At 38.3% G+C, this 21,153-nt stretch overlaps 1 protein-coding gene across 4 annotated transcripts in view; it reads left to right on the plus strand.

The window, feature by feature from the left end:
• The window catches only part of ICA1 (islet cell autoantigen 1), a 74,890-nt gene that overhangs the window by 52,284 nt on the left and 1,453 nt on the right, over positions 1 to 21,153 (plus strand). For 3 of the 4 annotated variants that reach the window (XM_050891218.1, XM_050891220.1, XM_050891216.1), the window contains exons 10-15: positions 4,302 to 4,396; positions 6,448 to 6,497; positions 10,172 to 10,234; positions 10,356 to 10,397; positions 14,335 to 14,616; positions 19,778 to 19,873. In XM_050891218.1, coding sequence (XP_050747175.1) covers positions 4,302 to 4,396; positions 6,448 to 6,497; positions 10,172 to 10,234; positions 10,356 to 10,397; positions 14,335 to 14,616; positions 19,778 to 19,873 — 628 coding nt within the window. The remainder of the gene's footprint in view (positions 1 to 4,301; positions 4,397 to 6,447; positions 6,498 to 10,171; positions 10,235 to 10,355; positions 10,398 to 14,334; positions 14,617 to 19,777; positions 19,874 to 21,153) is intronic. The other variant, XM_050891217.1, reaches the window with a different exon arrangement.

Raw genomic sequence — 21,153 nt, forward strand, 5'->3', positions numbered from 1 at the left:
ATTGTTTCTGGAAAGAAAACATTGTCTTTAGAGATGTTTGCCAAACCCCTTAATGAAAAGCAGCCCATTTGTTTTCTTTGCTTCAGGGTATATGCTGAGAGTAGTATAATTGTGCTATTGCAGCTGTATTTCCTAACTGTGAGTTTTATGCTTGATGAAAGATGATTATTAATGTGCTAACAACTCTATGTATCGTGATGTAAAAGTATCTGTTACTGTATCCATTGCTGTAGTATTAAAGATGATGGGCTGCTGTTTTGGTAGAGCCTTTAAGGTGTCATTCTCTTGAAATTACCATGTATCAAATGAATTCAAATTTATTTCAGGGGCTACTTTTCATGAATAATACTGCTTTCTAATTTCTGTCACCGTTCATTTGCCTTAGTTACTTAATGAATATATAGTTGCATTTTTTACATTTTAATGCTATAATACTGAACTTCCTGAAGAGTTCGTGTAAGCCTAGAAATAATAATAGTCCTAGTAAGGGAGTCAAAAGGCATAAATCTCAGTGCATCCGTTTATTTCCGTGCAAAGTGGAACGCTGCTGCCTGTGCTCCTTACATGGTTTGGAGAACTCTGTCCAAACAGGTACTACAACACTGTTGCCTTCTGCTGAGCTCTGCTGTAGTCCGGTATCCTTTCTTGTTTCTGTTTGTTGCGCCATGACTTTACTCATAGGCAAGATTGTGTATAATTTTATATCTCTAGGGGTTTTGGGGGGGGTTGGTTTTTTTTTTTTTCTGGTGAATCTCCATGAGGAAATTCTGAGACTACCTGCTTTTCCTCTTCCCTTTCAGCTCTCCCCCCAAATGAAACATATCCAAACTTTTGTCGTCTCAGTGGTGTTACACTTCTCCACATGCGTTGTGATGTCCTGGGATGTATCCCTGGCTCCTGGACCTGCCCTTATCTGTGTTGCTTTGATTCTTTCTCAGTCAAGAGGAAGCGCATTAGTTGTCCAAGGCACTTGGGGGGAACTGTGGGCGAGCTGAGTGCGTTGTCAACACTCTGGTGATTTAACTGCAGAGGACAGGTTTTGTGTGCAGTCCAGATGATCTTGGCTTGACTTGAAAGCAGCCCAGATGCAGGTGAAGGAATTTTGTGAGTGAGTAGCAGTCAGCCTCAGAATGGTGCCTGAGCTGGAACGAGAGTTAACTCTGCAGCGGAGGAACCCCTTGTTGGCTTGGATATTTAGTCTGAGTACTGGGAGCAAGCAAAATATCACTGGGTGACTTTTGGTTGTAGAGACAGACAAGATAGGCAGAGTGAATTGACTGTGAACTTGCTCTGCTGGTGTGTACTGTCTTACCCTGGTTTTTATAGTAAAAGAAAAAACGAAGCTAGGAAGATAGCTTTCTAAACATGCAAGGATCCTACCTTAAGCCACATACTGGTGTAGCTCACAACAAAGTCCGTGTGAGTCCACAGGAGCACCCAGAAGAGTGCTGTGAAGTTACGTATTTGTCTGCTCTGAGCCAGCGAGGTCAGGGACGCTTCATACACTCAATTGAAGTGTGCTTGCTTTTGTCTGAACTCAGTCTGTGTCTTTACAGCCTTGTTTAATCACTACACTTTCTAGATGATAGGACTTCTTCCCTTCTTCTGATGTAACCTGAAACTATTAAGAGAATATCATAGCTTGATTTCTACAGATGTTGACAGTAGTGATCACATTGCCATGGGTTCATGTTTAGAAAATGGTTGACAATGGCTTTATAACACTCAGTTTTATTTCATACCCATTCTCCAGCTTTTTTTAATCTTTTTAAAAAGATATCTGAGTTTGTAGTGCATATCAAGATGTGGAGTAGAGGGAGGCAGGGGAGAGGAAAATAATTTCATTATTTGCTATCAGAATTTGAGGGAATATTGTCTGAATTAAATTGTTACATTGAATTATTGCATTAAAATACAGCTGCTGATTTCTAATAATTTTTATCATAATCTGCATTGAAACTGAAGCTATACTTCAGAGCTATGTTTATTTTTCTAATCCAGGAAATAGTAACTGCCATTATTATCATGCTGTTTCCTTCCCAAGGTACTTGTGAACTCCATTTCTATATGCTGTTTCCGTGGTTCGATCACAGTCCTTTAAATATGGATTTCCTGAAACACTCATGAAGGAAGCATCGTAAAATATAGTTCCTTGAAAAAGGATGCTGATTTCTCTGTATTTTTCTTGGTGAAGATGCAGAAGATTTTATTTCTGATAATTTTCTTTAACTTGTATAATTAGGCAGTGGTTAAAGTAGTTCTGTTTGTTGTTCAAAACCATTACATCCTTCTTGGGGCAGGCTCTGTGCTGCTATACTTAGTGGCAGGCAGAGCACCACAACTGTTGCACCATCACCTCCTGATTACAGTGGACTGTGTGTCCTACTGTGAAGGTGTCCAAGATGGTTCCAGTGCCCAAAGCAGTACAGTCCCTGTAATGCAAAGGTCTGCTGTCTTTCTCTGCACTGCACTTTTGTGCAAGTATAGTGCATATCGTTACGTTCTTGAACTCTAATCCAGGCCCGCTTGGAGTCAATGGAATAATTCCCATCAATTTTAATAGTACAAGAAGTGCAGTCTAATCAATACCGAGTACAAATGCAGTTAAAGGGTAACATGTTCATTCATAGGTGATCTAGCTGAGGTGGCTAGTGTCCATTATTCAGAATCCAAGAAGTACACTTACATGTGATTCTGGTTAGCACTGTTACAGTGTCAAAAGAAAAGTGGCAACCGCAGAATAAGGTAAATTTCTTTAATGCCTCTATTATTGCTGCTTTTGTGATCCCTCATTTTTTGATGCGTGATGTCTGCAGTGCTAAAGGTACTTATGACAAATTAATCTGCAGTTCTAGATAGAAGAATTAACTTACCGAGAGGAAAAAAAATGTAACTGCAGTATACGACAGGTCCATTAGTTTGGTTTCTAAAACACTGAAGTATACGTTTCCTCATACAGGCAAGTACTGAGCCAAGCAGAAACTGGAATGCCCCTTCTGGGGACTCATCTGTCCTGGTTAACAGGGCAGTGCAAACGAGACCTGCCACATGCCTGGGAATGCTTTTCTTGTAACAGATGGGCTGGGGAGTCTAACTTTTATTCAATAGATGAGATGGACTTAGCGGCCACGATTTTTTCTTTGTTTTGCTGTCCTGTTGAACCATACTACCATTTTGTTAAAACTTCAGATGCAAAACCAGTACGTTTTTGTGTTCGTTAAGTTTTGCACAAAAGGTGGCTTATTTGTTTTAGCCTCAGCTTTTTGGGGAGCGGGGGGAGAAGGTGGGTGAGATGCACTACTATGAATATCAGTGAGACAAATAAACTCAATTGCAAGTGGTCAGGACTATTCACATGAAACACAGTTTTATTTTTCAGAAACTGAGTTGAACTTTGGAAAGAGGAACATGTTTTCACCTTCACAGCAAAACCATTTGATAGAGCCAAATATTCACATTGCTAACATCTGCGATTATTTAATTACTATCTTCAGTTATTTAATTTTTCATACAGAAATCCTAATTAATGTGTAACAGGGACAACCAGTAGTATATTTATCACTTCTGTAATCTCAAAGAGTCAGTCTATAATACTTTATGTGTTGGCTTGTTCACATGTCCAAATTTTGGTTATAAAAATGCTGACCGTGAAATTGCACGTTGTTATCTTGTAGCATGGTCTTTCAGATTGCAAAGGGACAGTAGGGTTTTGTAATACGCCTGGCCTCTATCTAGCTAATCATCCAAGATTTTAATCCTCGTTTTCAGGTTCAGGATACAAGTAGTACCTTCCCACTACACTGCAGTTGCCAAGGTTGCGTGAATAGTTGTGTCAGGGGGAAAAAAGAGAATAAACAAGTAAAGAAGCAGTATATGAGGAACAAACAGTAAAGAATGAATTTTTCTCATCTTGAAAAAAAAAAGGGAGGGGGGGAGGCAAAAAGGGAGGGGAAAAAGGAGGCTACCCCCCAAAATGGCAAAGAAACATGCTGTCAGTGCCTGCTTTGCACATGGTATAGATGGTTTTACTTAGAAATATTGGAAACAGAACATGAGTTTCAAAGTAGCAAAGAGTCACTTTCTTATATAAAGTGTGTTCATGTGACTCAGTTTGAATGAGTATCTTCTAACATTTTTTTATTTTGCTTGTTTGAGTCAGATACAGTTTTGATACGGCTCAAAACCATTCTTGCTTAATTTATGTAGGTTCTATAATCTGGTTTGGCCTTAAATGACACACTTTTGCTTCCCTGATTCTATTTTGCTTTCTTCTCTTCGTTTGTATTGTGGTTATGATCTAGAGCTTACAAGATCCTGTGAATAAACTAACAGAAAAAGCAGAAAAGGAGGACCTGCCGATTGAGAGCACCAAATCAGTACAAGATCAGCAGAGTCAGTAAGTCACATGGTCTATATATTAAAATAATTATTATTTTTGTTTACAATCTGCTTTCTGGCTGCTAAAGTCACCAAACATTTATAAATGGAAATATAGACACAGCTAGTCTGATCACACTAGCTAATAGTAAGCTTAATACAAGAATTCCTGAAATGTTGTAATGTGTACATGAAAACTAATAAACTTTATGGTGAAATTAAGAGCTCTAAAAAGACCCATTAAACCTTTATGTGTTTTTCATCTTTCTTAGCCTTCTCTTTATTTTTCAGCTTTTGCTTCATTTTTTCTTTAGTAAAAGAAATGGTAAACAACTACACATGGGAGAAGATATATGAGCATTGTATTTCTCCCTTCAGCAGCATCTCCTTTCACCTGGGAATAGGATATGGATTCCTGATTGCTTTGAGCAGCGATTAGTTTTTGTAATGTATACAGCATCGGTTAGTAATCCAATGAAGCAGTAGGTACTTAGTATAAAGTACATCTAAGTGAGCTGATGCTATCAAGGTTTGAGTTACCTGTAGCTCTGAGGTGAGAGAGACTTATGAATGGGCTGCTATGGGGAGAGGAGAACAGGAGAACGAGATGCGATCCCTCCCCTACGGGACCATCAGGATTCAGTTGCGAGGAGATGCAATGTTGATATAATCCTGCTGCCACCTGTTGTTTTGACTATCCCTGGTTAAAGGAAGCACCCAGCAAAGGATCAGTTGTCAAAAAGCAGAGAACAGCTTGACTGATGAGTGGATTTTGCTTGGTTATTTATAATAATGGATTTTTAAAGAGTTCAGTGTTCCAGCCCTTTTTACTTGTTTAGATTCAGAACCACTGACGAAACCCAGTTTATAAGTTGGTCGGATTTGGTGCTATTCAGATTAGAAGGGACTCAGCCAAGTGCCATTTGGCAGGTGGTTGTCTCCACAGCACTTCCTTGAATCTGCCATGTCTCGTGACAATAATACTTTCATAAACAATTGTTTTTCTCAGTGTTGAATATAAAGTTCTAGAATGAATGCATGATTTATGCAAGATGTGTGCATTGGCACCTACCAGCAAATGCATCAGATGCCATGTCATGGTTGTACTTGTTTTTATTTATGGATTATCTTTTTCCTTGTCTGTCATAAAAGTGAGGGGAAAAAATATGTCACCATTTTGCTGTCTAAAACAAGCCATAAACAAACATCTAAGGTTCTAGAAGAATTACACAATACAAAGCTTTTAAAATCCTCACGAACTTTCCATTCACAGTAAACATTCATTATACTAGAATTTGGCCTGAATCTAATTTTCCTCTGCTCCACCACAAGAGCAGGGGAGGTGGCTCCTCCTGTCTTGTCACTAGAGGATAGGAAGAATGTGCCTACACAGTCCTCTTCACCACCACATCAGCCTCCTGGCTGCTTCATTCCCTACTGGTTGAATGGCTTTACGCAAAGTAATAGCAGTTAGAAAGTACATATTCTTCATTGAAGAGATTACCTTTGTATAAGAATTGCATGTAAACCACAGGGGTTTTTTTCTGTCAAGAGCTTTTTCATCAACACTGCTGATCTGGTTTTGTAGAAATCTGCTGACATGGGACAAAACTCACCTGACTGTTGATTTTTAATTAGTTGCTGTTAAAAAGAGAAGTGCAATGTGGTTGGGTTTTTGGGGTTGGGTTGGGTTGGTTTTTTTGGGGGGGGAGGGGGGGGGGTTGGAACAGTTGTACCTCCTTCATGATAGTTATGAAAGACCAAATCTGGAAAAGCAGAATACACTGTACTTTTCATTACAGAGATTTAGTTAGATTAAAAATGGAAGAGTGGTACGTTTTGGTAGTTGGTCTTCAATCTAATTTTGGTTTTCAACAGACTTCTGCCAATGAAACAAAAAAAGTTAACAACAGACCAGCATATACAGCAAATGCAAGAGTCCATCTGAATTACTGTTTATTTGTTATTGAAATGATTCTGTAATGATGTGACCAAAAAGAGAAAAATGTATTATTATTCTATAGCCTTAGAATTATTTTCTCAATTTTTTTCTTATTCTTTCAAATTAAGGTTGATTTCATTAGATGAGGAGAGCCATACCAAGGAATCAAACTATTCAGGTATTTTATTTCATGTTATCATAACTTCATAATTGCTGTAAAACATGTTTTTTTCATTTTTGTTTATTTCCTGTATGTTCAGCTTCACCCAGCAAATCCCTACAAATGCATAAAACTTAAGGCCAGGAAGATCTGTTAAAACTAATCTCTTACATGTTATATCCCACTGCATTTCATTCAGTTACTCGCAGATAGGTCAAATAGCTTGTCTTCCAAAGCATAATTCTTACATTGGGCATGTCTTCAAGGAAAGGATCTACAGATTAGTAGGTGTCGAGATAAGGAAAGTATGCCACTTAGCTTGCTAGTTTGTTCCAGTGATTAAACATGTACTCTGTTAAGAAATTGATGAATTCAGTGGAGCTTCTGCCGAAAAGCTAGGCAAAATCATATTCATCTGCTGCCAATGACCTGATGGGTTGTTGTTACCCAGTGACACAGGCTCTAATTAGAGGTGCACAGTGAAAGAATGGGAGGCAATGGACACAAGTGACAGGAAGGGAAATTCTAATTACATACTAGGAAAAAAAGTGTTTACGGTGAGGGTGGTGAAGCGCTGGAAAAAGTGCCTGGGAGAGGCTGCGGAATCTTCATCCCTGGAGATCTTCAAGATTTGACGGGACACGTCCCTGTGGAACCTGATCTAACTTCATAGCTGACTCTGCTCTGACAAGGGGCTTGGACAAGATGACCCCCAGAGGTCCTTCCAGCCTAAATAATGCCATGGCTTATAATATGTCTTTTTCTACTAAATTAATGGAGAATCATTTTAATGTGGTATTTAATCCTCCATGACGATACTTAAAATGTACTACATTAAAATCAAGACTCCTCTCAAATCTTCATTTCGATAGGCTAACCATATTGATGTCTTGAAGACAGCTTCTCTACTCCTTTATTTTTGAAGTTTTTGTTTCCATTCCACTTTACAACATCCCTTTTAAAATGTGAAATGTATAACTGGACATTTCTAATGGACAAAACATTTCTAATGTTGGTCTTTCCTGTCATGTTTCTAGAAAGTAAAATCACATTCCTGTTTCTATATACAAGAAGGATATCTTATTTTGCTGCAGCATCAAGTTGGAAGCTCATATTTGAATTTGTTGTTTAGCAAGTCTCAGTTCCTTTTGGTCACAGCTTTCCAGGACTCATTCTTCCTTTCTGCAGCATGGCTTATATTCCTTATTCCTAGAGATATAACGTACAACTTAGCAGTATTAAATTCTCCCAGCTCTGACTACAGAAACTGAATGACTGGCCTGCATGACCACCTGTAATAGTCTGTTAGTTGTTTGCACATTTTTTTCAAGAGTGATGTTATGTTTACTTCCAGATGACTGCTAAAGCCATTGAGTAGCGATGGATATAACACTAAACCTTGCAGATCTAAACTAGAAACACTTCTACTTTGCAATTATTTCTCCTAACAACTGGTTTTTGCCATCTGTTAGTTATCGCGTTCCTAATCCATTCAATATGTTCATTATAGATATTATGCAGTGCTAACTTTTTAGCTGGAAGGCTATGCAGTACAAAGTCAAGTTGTTTCTAAACAAATATCTTTACCAAAGAAAGTTCATAGTTTTATCAAAGAATGAGATTAGTTGGTTTTTTTTAACTAAGTCTGCTTTCCATAAAACCACCTTTTATTACAGGAGCATTTATTATGCTCATATTCTTTTGCTGAACCCCATACTGAATGGGATTCAGTTAATGTTTTGCCTAGGAGTAATGGTGAGCTACCAGCCCATAGTTACCTATAATTACTTGAGTCACCCTGTTAATTATTGTTGTTGTTTGGGTGTTTTTTGTAATAATGACACAATATTAGGACTTTTCCAGTGTTTTGAAGTTTCACCCATTTTGCAATTAATTAGCTCAGATGTCTCTTTGACGAGATATTTTAATATTCTTGGATACAAAATCTGACTTATATTTTCTTAGCAGATGTTTTCTAGAATCTCAGTTACTTATGGGCTGTAAAATATTTCACCATCGTCTGTGATATAAATACCTTGTTCTGTCTCTTTCTCCATCGCCCCTAAAAGGAACTGAAGTATTTTGGAATACTTCTGCCTGCTCTGCTACAGTTTTCCATCTCCATACACTAGTGGGTCTGTGCAATTGCTAAGATTTTTTTTTTTCCCTTAAAGTACTCTGTACGTACTAAAGTAATACAGATGTAGCGCTACTAGTGATGGAGCTGTGTTTCTTCTTAGTTTTCCTCATCAACTACTTCTACTTCATAACTTGCAATTTTTTTATCATTTGCTCTGCATTTTCCCTTAATATGCTATGGATGTTTTTAAGGTTGGCTCCATCATGTTTACCACTGAACTAAGGCAGGCTTTCAGCAACAGTTGTACTTTTTTCATTACAGAATTGTGGCCATCTGTATCCCACCTTTCATGAACTTCTCTTTCTGATTTTTTTTCCCCTCTGCCAATCAGTTTAGGGTTGGGTTTTTCCCATTTAGCTTTGTGCATTGTCCTTTTATGGAAGCATCATGTATATTTGTCCATGTGTGTTTATGCCTCTCCTATCTATATCTATTTAGAGTGTAATCAGATGTGATCATGGGTCCTTAAATGACCAGCTGATTCTAGTGCTGGTAGCACATTTCTGTCACTGTCCTAGCAAAGCCTTGTTAAAATAATATGATTCAAACAGCAAGCTGTTCTGTTTCGCTTAGTTCTGAACATACCTTGAAGTTTCTCTTGAAAGGGTTTGGCATTCAATTTTTATTCCCCTATAGAGAATTTTATTTCTCCTTTCCAGCCTCAAGTTTGAGGCTTCCAGCAGATCTGCCTTCCAGTTCTGGCAATACTGTGACTGACCCCTTCATTTGCCTTTAGAGCTAAGGACTTAGTTGTCTAGAAGCTAGATTTCCTCAACAGTTAATGGGGAGAGAAAGGCATGTTCAGCAGGTAACTCATCCCTCCTGTTTTGCTACATATCTTAAATGGGATTAATCACCTGAGGGAGGTGTATTTCTCTTCACTGATAGACAGAATCTAGATGATTGTTTTGACTCTGTGTCTAATTTAAGAAACTTGCTCAGAACTTAAGGTAGTTACAGTTGGGGCGTGGTGGTGTTTTTTCACCTCTGATAGCCTATAACCCTCAGGTATACATTTTCCCTCCTGTTGGTCTTAGCCCGTGTATTTTCCTGCAGGGGAAGAGGTGCTGTTACTTATGTCCTGACCTGGGGTACTTTGGGGGAAGATTCCTTTTCCCCATTCCCAGAGTTGGTGTCATGAGGAAGAGCATATTGTCAAGGAAGGCGATTTAGGGAGTGATGAGGTCCTGGCACTTTTGTGCTCTCTCCTGGCCTGTGTAAGTACAAGCTTCTAAAAGAAGTGTCTCTGCTTCTGGAGGACAGCAGAGACCTGTCTGATTCTTGCAGTTGCCTCAGTTGGGTGCACAAAGCCTGGAGATGGGCTAGTGTGGCAGGTGGTGATTCAAAGGAAGATTCCCCCTCCAGGTTATTATTCAGAAATTTGCCTCACTTCTTGGAAATGTCTATATCTTGGGTCTTTCATCCATTGTGACCAGGTTCATTTTAAACATGAATATCAACAACCGTTGCATGTTGATCTTATAGTGACATTGTTTATAAGCATGGTCGTGTGCCAAGTGCAATTTGACTTGTTTATGGATCTTGATTACAGCTGACAATGGCAAGGATGTCCTATCCACGTTACAAGGAAATTGTAACCACAAGCAGAACTCAGGTGAAGAGACTTAAGAAAACTACCTTTAAATGGATATATACTGATTGTCAGTGTACTGCAGACCTTCCTTTGTTGCTTTTCTTTTTTCTTTTTTTTTCTTTTTTCTTTTTTTTGCTTTTAGGTGCCATAGATGACTTATTAGACCTCCAGCCTGAAGAAAATGGTATGAAACATTTGTGCATGTCTGTTTCATTTGCTTTTCAATTACAGGCACCAAGTATAATTGTAATCTTAGATCTTAATTGTTTTCATAATCTGAAAGGTTGAATGAAATTATTCAGCTGCAGTATTTAAACAGTGATAAAGGAAACTCAACTTCATATACATGCAGAGGCACTATTCCTGATGTTATAATATGAAGTAAATCTTACTGGGGATAAAACGCATTGTAACAGGTGATTCAAGGTCAGGTATACCGGACTATATCGTATTTGCCCCACTGAAGTAGGTTCCACTGTAAACCTTACCCCTCCTGTAACATTTCACAAACTTCTCTTTTTGGTTCTTTAGTTGTTGTATCACAACCCTTGGCAATACACTAGTAACCACAAGGTTTTATATCAGAAATGTACGTCTCAGAAACAAATTATTTAGTCCTCTTAAAAGCATATAAGAACTGGTGACTTCTTTCAGCCAGATAGTTAATTAAATCTGCTGTGCTGTTCTCATACACAGATGAGAAAGCAATCTTTCATTCCAGGCTCTATTCCTGTCCTTATGCTTTTGTTAGATCTGTGGCGGCTCCAAGGGGACATGCTGGTTTTTTTCCAAAGTGTACTGTTCTACCATGTAACATATGAAAGATCTGGCTAAAAGTTTTATATTGAGTTTTCATATGCAGTAGGAGTATTGCCTATAATTTCTCATTTGCTTTTCACTCCTATATCTCAGAAGAATGAGTAAAAAAAAAACTTCAACAACAACAAAAACAACTGTGGCAACTCAAAAAGCAAGTAAAGAAGTAAAGAAAAAACTCCCTTTGTGTGGTTTAGACAGTCAGACTGAGAGTGTAATTTGGGGTATTTAAGGCACTGCCTTCATGGTAGGTAAGGAAGAGGGCATTTGCAAACACCTCAACTTTGGATTTGCCACTCTTGGGCAGTCTCTTGCACTGTGGGGAAATTACCCATGTGGGGAGTCACCCATGAAGGCAGAAACAGGGAAAGTTCCTCAGCTGCCTATGCAGAAGCAGCCCTAATCTGTGGATAGATAAGGTAGTGATGACTTCTTTTTTGTGCTTAATTAAAAAGGTCAGTGAATGTCTGATAGTGGCCTTTTTTCTTCTGGTTTTCCCCTTACTCAGTTTCATTCCTTGTTGGACCTTCTTAGTGGAGATACAGATAGTGCATACAATTATAGGTCATACAAGTTTAGCTATGTCAGTTAGAAGGCTATTTTTTTTTTTTACTTAGTCAAATAGTTTAATCAATACAATAACAGTTGTGGGGGGCTACATCAGGTAAGGATGGTTATGTTAATGTTACAATATCAGCCATTTACCCTAATTTTACACACTAGCTAGCTTTAGGCTAATGAATATTGTATTATTTTAAGTGAAGCAGTATAGTTAGAGGTACGCTTTTGTGTGTGTTTCAGAAGGAAGTCTTTATCCTGTGTTTCCGATCATGTATTGTTGTAAATATTTTTTGTTTCTCTTCCTATTTATTTTTTTAAATACCAGCAAAACGAGGCATGTTTGCGAAGGAATATGAGCATTGCTAGAGGCTTGTTCAAACAACTACAAAAAAGAATGTGGTGGCATTGTTTTTTCAGTGTTTTATTGGGAGTTTGGGGGTTTTTTTCATGGACATTTATAAGGTTAGGGCAGTGTGTGCAGACAAAAAAGGGATTTTGACTGTGAAAATGGGCAGTGATAACAGAGAAACAGGAAAAGAAGTAATAGAAGATTTACGGGTGAGGTGAGAAAGTCCATATCATTCTAGTAATCTGGCAGAGATACCACATGAGTAATATCTCAATAAGCAAGACTGGTTTCAAGATAACCTTTACTGCAAACAAGAGTAGAACTTACTGGTGCTTACTCGAGGTAGCCTGAGCATAAGCACCACCTTATCCTCCCCTGCCCCGGGTGCGTTGTCACCACAGGAAGATCAGAAAGACTGCTGAGACAAGAAGTGCGTCACTCCTCTGATTGCTGGTGGTCGTACGCACTACAGCAAGACCTAACTGCTCTTCAAATGTAAAGCTATATGTTGTACTTTCTCCCCCTGCAATGGGACTACTGCAGTGGGATACCCAGATGAAGCAGAGCTTTGCTCTGAGCTGTGTTGCTGCAAAGCTTTTGATCCATTATAGGTCATTTGTGGTTAGGTACAGTGTTGGCGGCATGTCTTAGCAGATCTGTTACTAATGATGCTCCCTTTGCATCTCCCACTGCAAGCCTTCCAAGTTCATGAAGGGGCCTCCAGAAAGCAGCTTTGAGAGGGTGATGCCCTGTAGAGATCAGAGTTCTTAAGTGCCTTTGAAATAGCAGGTGTGTTTCCCCTATGGAAGGATTTACCCCTCTGCCTCACCTGCTGAATAGCTTGTGGGAATTGTAGGTGGTTGGATGATGTTAACATTCTTTGCTGTTTATCTGAAGATGGGAAAGCAGCCTGAAAATTCATGAGAACAAATTGTTTTCTATGGTATTTTAGTTACAGTCTAGTGGGAACATCAGGAGAATTGACGTTTTTGTAATGTTTCTATTTCTAATTTTTGGGCCCTGTCAGGGAGTACAGAGGTATATAAAAATGTGAATTAGAAAGGAGCTGAATCTCAGAGCTGACTTCAGTAATGAATAAAATCCTTATATTATGTGTTGGTTTATTTGTTTCTTAGTACGTAGGTGTATATGCTGACTCATCAGCCTATTTTAAAACACAGTTTTGCACTTTTTTTTTCTCCTCTGACTCAACTTCATCCATTTCATTATAAATTATTACAGCTATTAAAAGGGAACCTTCCTGAGAAGGCTGTTGCATTTAAATAAAATGGCCTGTTGCAACCACTTTGCTACTATCAATCTTTTATCCCAACCCAAAAGGATTAAAAACATCTTTGCAAGTTGTATGCAACTTGGAGAGCTCAGCTGATCTACCCGAATTTTGGAAAACTGAAGTTGCTTCTGTGCCTAACCACAAGTTTGAAAGAAGCATAATTAAGATAAACTGATCTGGGTTTCGGTAACGTAACATTATCAATGTTGTTAACCACCATTTTTGTCCTCTGCATACTCCCACAGTGGAGCTCTAAATGTTTACAAGTAAAATAACACTTGGGGTTCCTTGATAGTTCTTTCACTTTCCAAATATTTTGTAAGCTAGAGAAAAGGATTACAATCCTGGTTACAAGGTTCATGTATTTTATATAACTATTTAACATTTCTAAAATATGAAAAAATTGTTTTTAAGGAGTAATGGCTCAAGTGATCTACGAGCTTCTTCAGCTGCAGTTCTGGTGCTAGAAAAACTAGCAAGGGGAATCAAAAGGAAAGTGGCCCCAGTTATTTCTCGGCGGCCTAAGAGAGGGGGAAAAAAAGTTACTAGAGCATTGAACAGCGTAGAAATCTTACTCTGTGTAGAGTAACCTGTTCTCATGGGGAAATACCCCAATAATTCAAGCATTGGTCAGAAGGTCATAAAGGTGATCTTAAGTGTGTTCTCACAAAATTCTAGAATAATCCCCAACTCTTACTTATTTTGAATTTATACCAATCTGATATTTTTTTTTTACAGTTTTATATAGTGCTTCAAAAAGTGACATAAAAGTAGTCTTCTCCAATGGTTTAAATATTAGACTATGTAATGATTTTGGTGTGGTGTTTAATAGATTTTTAAGCATACTTGTAGTATTGTTTTTAATGAGAAATGAGTCTTAACAGCAGTGAAGTTATCTGAGATAATCAAGGAATTGTTGCATAAGCTACAAGCCCAGATGTCCAAGAGAACTGGGTCTAAAAGAGAAAACAACAAATATTCACACAAAAATATTCCATCTGACTTAACATACAAAACCTAGATTGGATATTTTTAAAAGGTTCCTTCTTTTCTTTGTTTGTCTGAAAAATTATTTCTCTTGACTCTCTTGTTCTGAGGCAGCTTCAAAGGATCAGTTTGTGAGGTGCTTGGAGTCAGAACCTGGTGATAAGGATGACATGGTATTACTGAATGAGATCCTCAACACTTCCTCACTGGACGAGGGGGAATTCAGCAAAGAGTGGACAGCTGTTTTCGGACAGGTTGCACTTGCTGATCTCACCATGAACTCTTCAGCTGGAGATGTGGAGAACACTTCATCATCTGTGGCACCAACACCATCAGGCTACTTGCCCTCACAGCTGTTAGACCAAAACATGAATGACTTGCAGTCATCTTTACATGGTGAGAGCTCATCTTGTTCTGTTAGCGTTTTGGGTTTAGGTTTTAGAGTATTGTTTTCTGCTATGTAGAAGTGTGGTGACAGCTTATCTTGTGCCATGGCTGCAGAAACCCTGAAGTTAAAGCAGAGTGTGTCCTGGAGAAAAACATGTGAGTAGCATATTTGTTTTTCTAGCCCTGCTCATTCAGTGTTTGTGAATGAAGTACCCTAAAACCTAAAGTCAGAATTACTGTCTTGAATGTTTTCATTGAGCTTCCTGAAGTGTTCTGTAGGCCTTTGAGATATTTTTTTTTTTCTGTAACAGAAAATCTGTTTGAGTGGGTTTTACTGTTTTAAGTCACAACTGCTGTCTCTGTTAAGGGGCCAAAGAACCAAAAATGATTACTGTATTTTGTCTGGGGATACTATTGTTAAACAACTTAGTGAAAATCAATTGCATTCATTCATTTTCTATTTTTTTCAAAGCATCCCATACTGTTGCATGTAGGGTAGAATGGGTAAGGTAGAATGGGTTGTCTCATCCTAGCAGCCATACAGGTGGATTCCTCTCGTAGGCTGGTTATCTACTGATGCAACTCTTTCTCTCCCCTTTCTTCTATGCAGTTCATTTTCTTGGGTTTTCTAAGCTGCTGCTGGGGGGAGAGGAAATGAAAGAGGGGAACTAGGGCAGAGCTTTCCTGCTGCTGCTTTGGCCTTGAAGGGAGGGAGGAAGGCAGGCTGGCGATAACCAGCCAAGAGCAACTACCGTCGTCCTCCCCGCAGTCCGGCTAGATTTCTCCTAGGCCTTTGCAGGCTGGAGGAGGACCTTGCCTTTTTGGGCTCTGTCCCAAGTCATTTAAATCTCATTTGGGGAAGAGTGATGTAGGAAAGACTAGCAGACTGATTCCATGCTGAAGACTCCTTCTTGGAACCCATGCAACTGGTACAATCATACATGATGTAAAATGACCTGTGACGTTTTGACAAGAATAAGAGAGTCAAATTTACCTTATAATTAATACAGTTACCACCACCACCCCTAAAGCAAGATATTTGGGTTCACTGACTTCAACGCTTAGTTGGAAACTGGGTGAGTGACATTTGCAATGTTGCACAGTTTTAGATGTATTTTTAGGATGAGGTACATGCATATATGAGTATGATTGATACAAGTGAAGAGAGACTGCAAGAGTGTAGGATAGGACCTCATAAAATATAAGCTAAAAAAATCATGAGGTTTAGTCATTTTATTGTCAAATTAAACAGTTTGTGACCAGAAGCAGACATGGTATCTATTGAAAGGGGAAAAAGGAATAATGAAAAACACCTTTCTTGATACAGACACATAAACAGGTTTTAAGCAAATTACTGAAAATAGCAACAGAAATATTATGGGGTTGATTTTTTTTTTCAGAGTTTTTACATGTTTTTAAATGTAAACATATTTTTGAAGGAAAAATATTTTTGAGGTGTAAATGGCAAACAGGGCTGGGTATCCTTTCTGAGGCTGTTGTTAATGCTCTCATTTGCACAAGACACTGACATTGACTGCGCTGCTAGCACTTCCAAATCAGAACGCAGGTACATTGCATTCAAGGAACACTAGAAATGGAAAATTCATTCCAGTCAACATGGTATCCCAAAATCTTTTTGAATAAGAAAAAGAATAAATCTGTGTTGGAAGAATAAAATATGTTGATGTTTTCAAAAGGATTTCCAAGGTTTTGGCAGAAGATCATGGTAATTGATGTACTGACATTTGAAAAGCCAGGACTAATCAGCTGAATGATTGTATCTGATAATCAGCATGTTCCCAACTGACTCTAGTTGCCAAGTAAAATGCATTATTTAAACTAACTTTCATAGACTATTTCTCTTTTTAAGCTTTTTGTTTCTTATTTTTTAACAGAAGGTGAAATTCTGTCCATTTTATATCTTGTGAAATCTCAGCTTTAATCTTAAACTGCATTTCATTTCACTTCACAGTACTACTTTGATAATTTGATCTTATCAGTAAACTTGGGAACAGAGACTTTTTTTTTTTTAAACAAAATACTAACTGTAGTATAAACATATCTAAACATACAAGTTGGAAATATTAGAATATATGAATTATGGATATTTTTACTGAGGACTTGTGATACGTCTCCTACACTTTTTTTCCCCTAATTGGTAGGATTGCTTAATAATTATTCAGTGTGAGGTGCTACACTGGAGCCTCGATGTTGCATACTTCCTGTGTGAATTTGGCCTTAAGACCATAAAGATTCTTAAAACTCACATGCTTAACTTTAACCACATTAACTTTTCTATTAACTTCAGTGGGATTACTTACTTATTTTACGTTAAGCATGCTCATAAATCTTTGGGGCTTTGTTTTCTCTCTGCCTCAGATCTTAATCTGTAAAACAGGCACAATGCTATGCAGGTTATAAACTGTTATGGTCAGGAATTCCCAGCTCGGAGTTTTCTCTGGCTGTATTTATAGGCAGGATCTAGCACAATGGGACTTTGAATTGCTACGGGACTACCAGGTGCTGGTTTAAAACACGTATAAATGTGTGCATGTATATGTTAGAAACAAAGCATGCTCCCAACAAATCTTTTAGATTCTCCTCCAGATACAGCTTTATAGTTTGGTTGCCTTTCCACTTTTTCAGAGAGAGCATTGGCTTTCCCTTTCATGATGTTTATGGCCTCATTTACTTACTTATTCATACCACTAAGGGCTCCTCTTTATCTTCCCTACGTGTGCATATATTCTAGTTGTTAAGAAAATGTGCAGCTCACCATTTCCATTTCTAAATTTAATTGTGGTAACATTTGTGAAGATGCTAGCTGAAACGCAGCTAGATGTAAGCTGTTTGGTTTCCTTGCTGTCTCGGCAATAATCTTTTGTCTAGTCACCTAAGGAAGCCATCCTGTGAACAGGCAAACCAGAACAGACTTAGGGCCAACAACTGCTTTCAAACTGATAGGCTGCAGTTTGTTTTTGAAAGGCAAAGTTGTTCTCTGTAGCTCACCGTGAGTGGACACTAAAAACATAATTCATGAAAGCAGTAAAAATTCTATGTCAGTCTTTCCCAATACCTTCGTAGATGAATAAGTTTATTACAAAAGCATCACACATTTTCTGGAGCATTTTCGGTTGGATGTTTTTGTTGCTGCTGTTAGGTTCTTTTTGTTTCCTAAGTGGTACTTGAGCTACCTGCGTTTCAATGAACAGAGAACCAGACCACAGCATCTCTCATGGACATGCTACTTACTAAGCCTTAGTACAGGGACTCAAAAGGAGGGCTCCGAAGGAGTTAACTGGTCTGCGGTGTTTCGCTCTGTGGTCTGCCAGTCACGTCAGTGCAAACGAACATCAGTGAGGTCTCGGGGAGCCAACTCCTGATCTCACTGAAGTCAATGGGACTTGCACAGAAAGTTTCCAGGCAGCACTCCCATTCATTTCTATGAAATTAGGATTTGGCCCTGTTTGCTTAAGCTGCTCAATTTATCCATTGACATCCATTGACATATTAAAACACTTTCTCGCAATACACCTCCAAACAAACGAAAGCATTACTGTTTTCTGTAGTTGTGTGTAATGTCCTCTGCCATTCTCCTCTTTTGTAACACAAGCAGAGAAAATACCTGGAAAAGTATGTCATTCTGAAGTGTTAATGCCATACTTTTCATTATTTATGATTCAAACTTGCTTATTTGAAAGATTAAAAGTTCATTTTCAGGGGGCACAGGCTAGCTCATAAGCCTTTATCACCTTTGCCTAGAACAAATATATGTGAGCACTCTGCATCCAGATTTTGAAGAAGTTTTTGGTTTGTTTCCTTAGAGATACAGAGGGTGTTTGTGGCTTTAAATTTCCTTCCTAATTCATGTGATTTTACAGAAACACTCCTCTTGCCTCTTTTTAATAACACAGCTCGGGCTTCAGACCTTTTATAGTCAAAGTAAGATCAAAGAGTGATGAGAATAATGTATTAGAGAGAGGAAGGGTTTATGTGACATAAGTGGCTGTTACAGTAACTGTCAGGACACTGGGTACCAATATCTGACAGGGGTCTCAAAAGAGGAGAAAGCAAGGGGAGGAAGGACAAAGAGAGTAGAAAAGGATGTGAGAGCATGAACTTGTAGAAAAAAAGAGACTGAATAAGGAAATGCTGTGTGCACAGATGAGTGTCCTGTTTGTGATACCGCAGAATTAGATATACTAGATCCCTGAGATGGATGGATAATTGATCAGGCCACACTTAAAGGAGATATTATTGAAATTAGAAATACGACCTACAGTCCTCTAAATGTGATAAAGCATAAGAATTTAAGTATCTTAAGCCAGGGACAAAAATGCTCTGTTTCTTCCTAATATGTTTCTGTGGTATGCCACCCCTAGTTTATTTTGCCAGCCTAGCTCATCTGGCCTCATTAACTGTATTTATCATTACTCTTTTGTGGCTATGGAATATGCATGTAAGAACAAAAAATTGTGAATACCCAGTTTCACTTTTTCCTGCATAGTTACTCTCTCCCTGCTGAGAAGATCCTTTCAAATGAAGAACAAAAAAAATAATCCATTAAAACCTAGTTTTAAGTTAACTCGAAGTAGTGCGTTTTGAATTTAATTCTTCAGAATGTTTTGCAAGAAATTTATTTTTTTCAGAATTAATAATTTCAAAATTAAAAATCTAGGGTCTCCAAATATGTTTTTTCTGGAATAGCTGATGAAATGAAAGTCTTTGGAACTGTAAAAGTAAAGAAAGGTGGAAAAAATGTTTAGTATGTGTGATATTTTCACCCAAATGTAAGTGATACTCTTCTCCCTACAGCTATGCTTGACTTGATTACTGTACTGGCCTTTCTGTGAACAAGTATTAACTGTGATTGGATAAAAGAAACAAGAAAAAATCTTTTTTAGCCAGGTTAAAGCTTTAAAAAGATTACAGTTGTCTGAATCTGGAGATGATGAAACTGATCCACAGATACTCTCTTCTTAAGGATGTTGCTTGTCTGCAGCATCTGACTGCTGATTTCTTGTGTACGAGGAAAGATACGAACAGCCATAACCATAATCATAATATTCTGCTCCGTCATCTGATAAGTGCATTGTGCTGCCAGACAATGGGGTGTTGGAGTTAACAAAGTAATTCTTCACGCTAATGCTGCTGTATTATTGAATTTTAGGATGGGCAGCTAACAGTGTGAGCCCACCGTCTATACCACAGCCAGCACAGAAACCAAACAGCCTGAATGTGAATGCTAACAAGACGTCTGTGAAAGGTGATACAGTCATGTATTTTTTCAGTTATTTTGCTTTTCCTTTTTAGCTGTGACTCTCGTATCTTTCCAGTCTTCTCAGTTACTCTATCATAATAAAACCTATTTTTGTAGTAGTTACATGTCAAGAATCTTGTGCTCACTAATGAATTACTCTGTTTCAGCACTGATTACATGTATGATATGTGTGTGTATATGGGGGTTTTTGGTAGGCTTCAGTGCTAGTAATATGTCAAGAGAGTGATTTACTATATAATGAGGGAGCTGAAACTACAGTTTCTTTTACTGCTTTAATTTTGAGTCACGCAGAACAGCATCTGCATGCACTTTGTCTAAGCTAAACAGTGTTTTGAAGCTCTGGGAGGACTTTGTGGCTAAAATACAGGCTACTGATAAGGCAGAAGAGCCCTAACTGCAAATTTTGTTGATAACATACCTCATATCCATAATCATCTGTTTGAAACTTAATTCACTTCTTGCAACTGAGCCAAGAGTGCATAGTCCTGCCATCTACTGAGACAAAGCCCAGCTGATTTTGACTAGGGTTTTCTGGATAAGTGAACCAGAAATATGTTGAATCCTTATTGCCAGTTTGTAGCCTATTCTGTGCATTCACATTCAATCAGAAGCTACGTCAAAGATGTTCAGTGCAGAAGAAAGGAGTGATGTGTATTCCTTCCCCTGCCTCCCGGGATTAAAAGACTGACATTTTTCAGCTCAGCAGAAAAAAAGAGGGTTAAGGTGTCTTGCAAACTGTTTTGGAAATGAGTGTGATACCACAGCCACAGTACCTTCACCAGAAAAAGGAACAGCCTTCAGCTACTTTGAAATCTGTGTTTATGAAAGTGGCAGATACTTCAGCCTTGCAGACACCAAGATGAAAGTCATGCCAGGCAGAGCCTATTTTGTCTGTAAATTCCTTGTGTCACAAAGAATGCTTTCACGCAACATTATCTCTCTGAGTGGAAGGGCACATCTTATTTCACTATCAATATAATACATGTTAAGCATAGGGTCACAAAAAACACGGCAAGTGGTGATGTACCTTCTTTATAGCAGCCAAAGTTGTCACCGCTTTAACCTGAACATCTGCCCTGTTGGAGTAAAAGAAGGTAGGAGACGTCTGTGAAATCTCTGTGTCAATATAGACACATAGATGCAATAGTCAAGCTGCTGTTGGAACATATTCCTGGTTCACATTTTTTTATATCCATCAAAAAATACACCTTCATACTAGAAGCTGTACTTGGGACTGGCTATCAAACATACCCCCTCTCTCTCCA

This window comes from Gymnogyps californianus, chromosome 2 (assembly GCF_018139145.2).
Source record: "Gymnogyps californianus isolate 813 chromosome 2, ASM1813914v2, whole genome shotgun sequence".
NCBI classification, from domain to species: domain Eukaryota; kingdom Metazoa; phylum Chordata; class Aves; order Accipitriformes; family Cathartidae; genus Gymnogyps; species Gymnogyps californianus.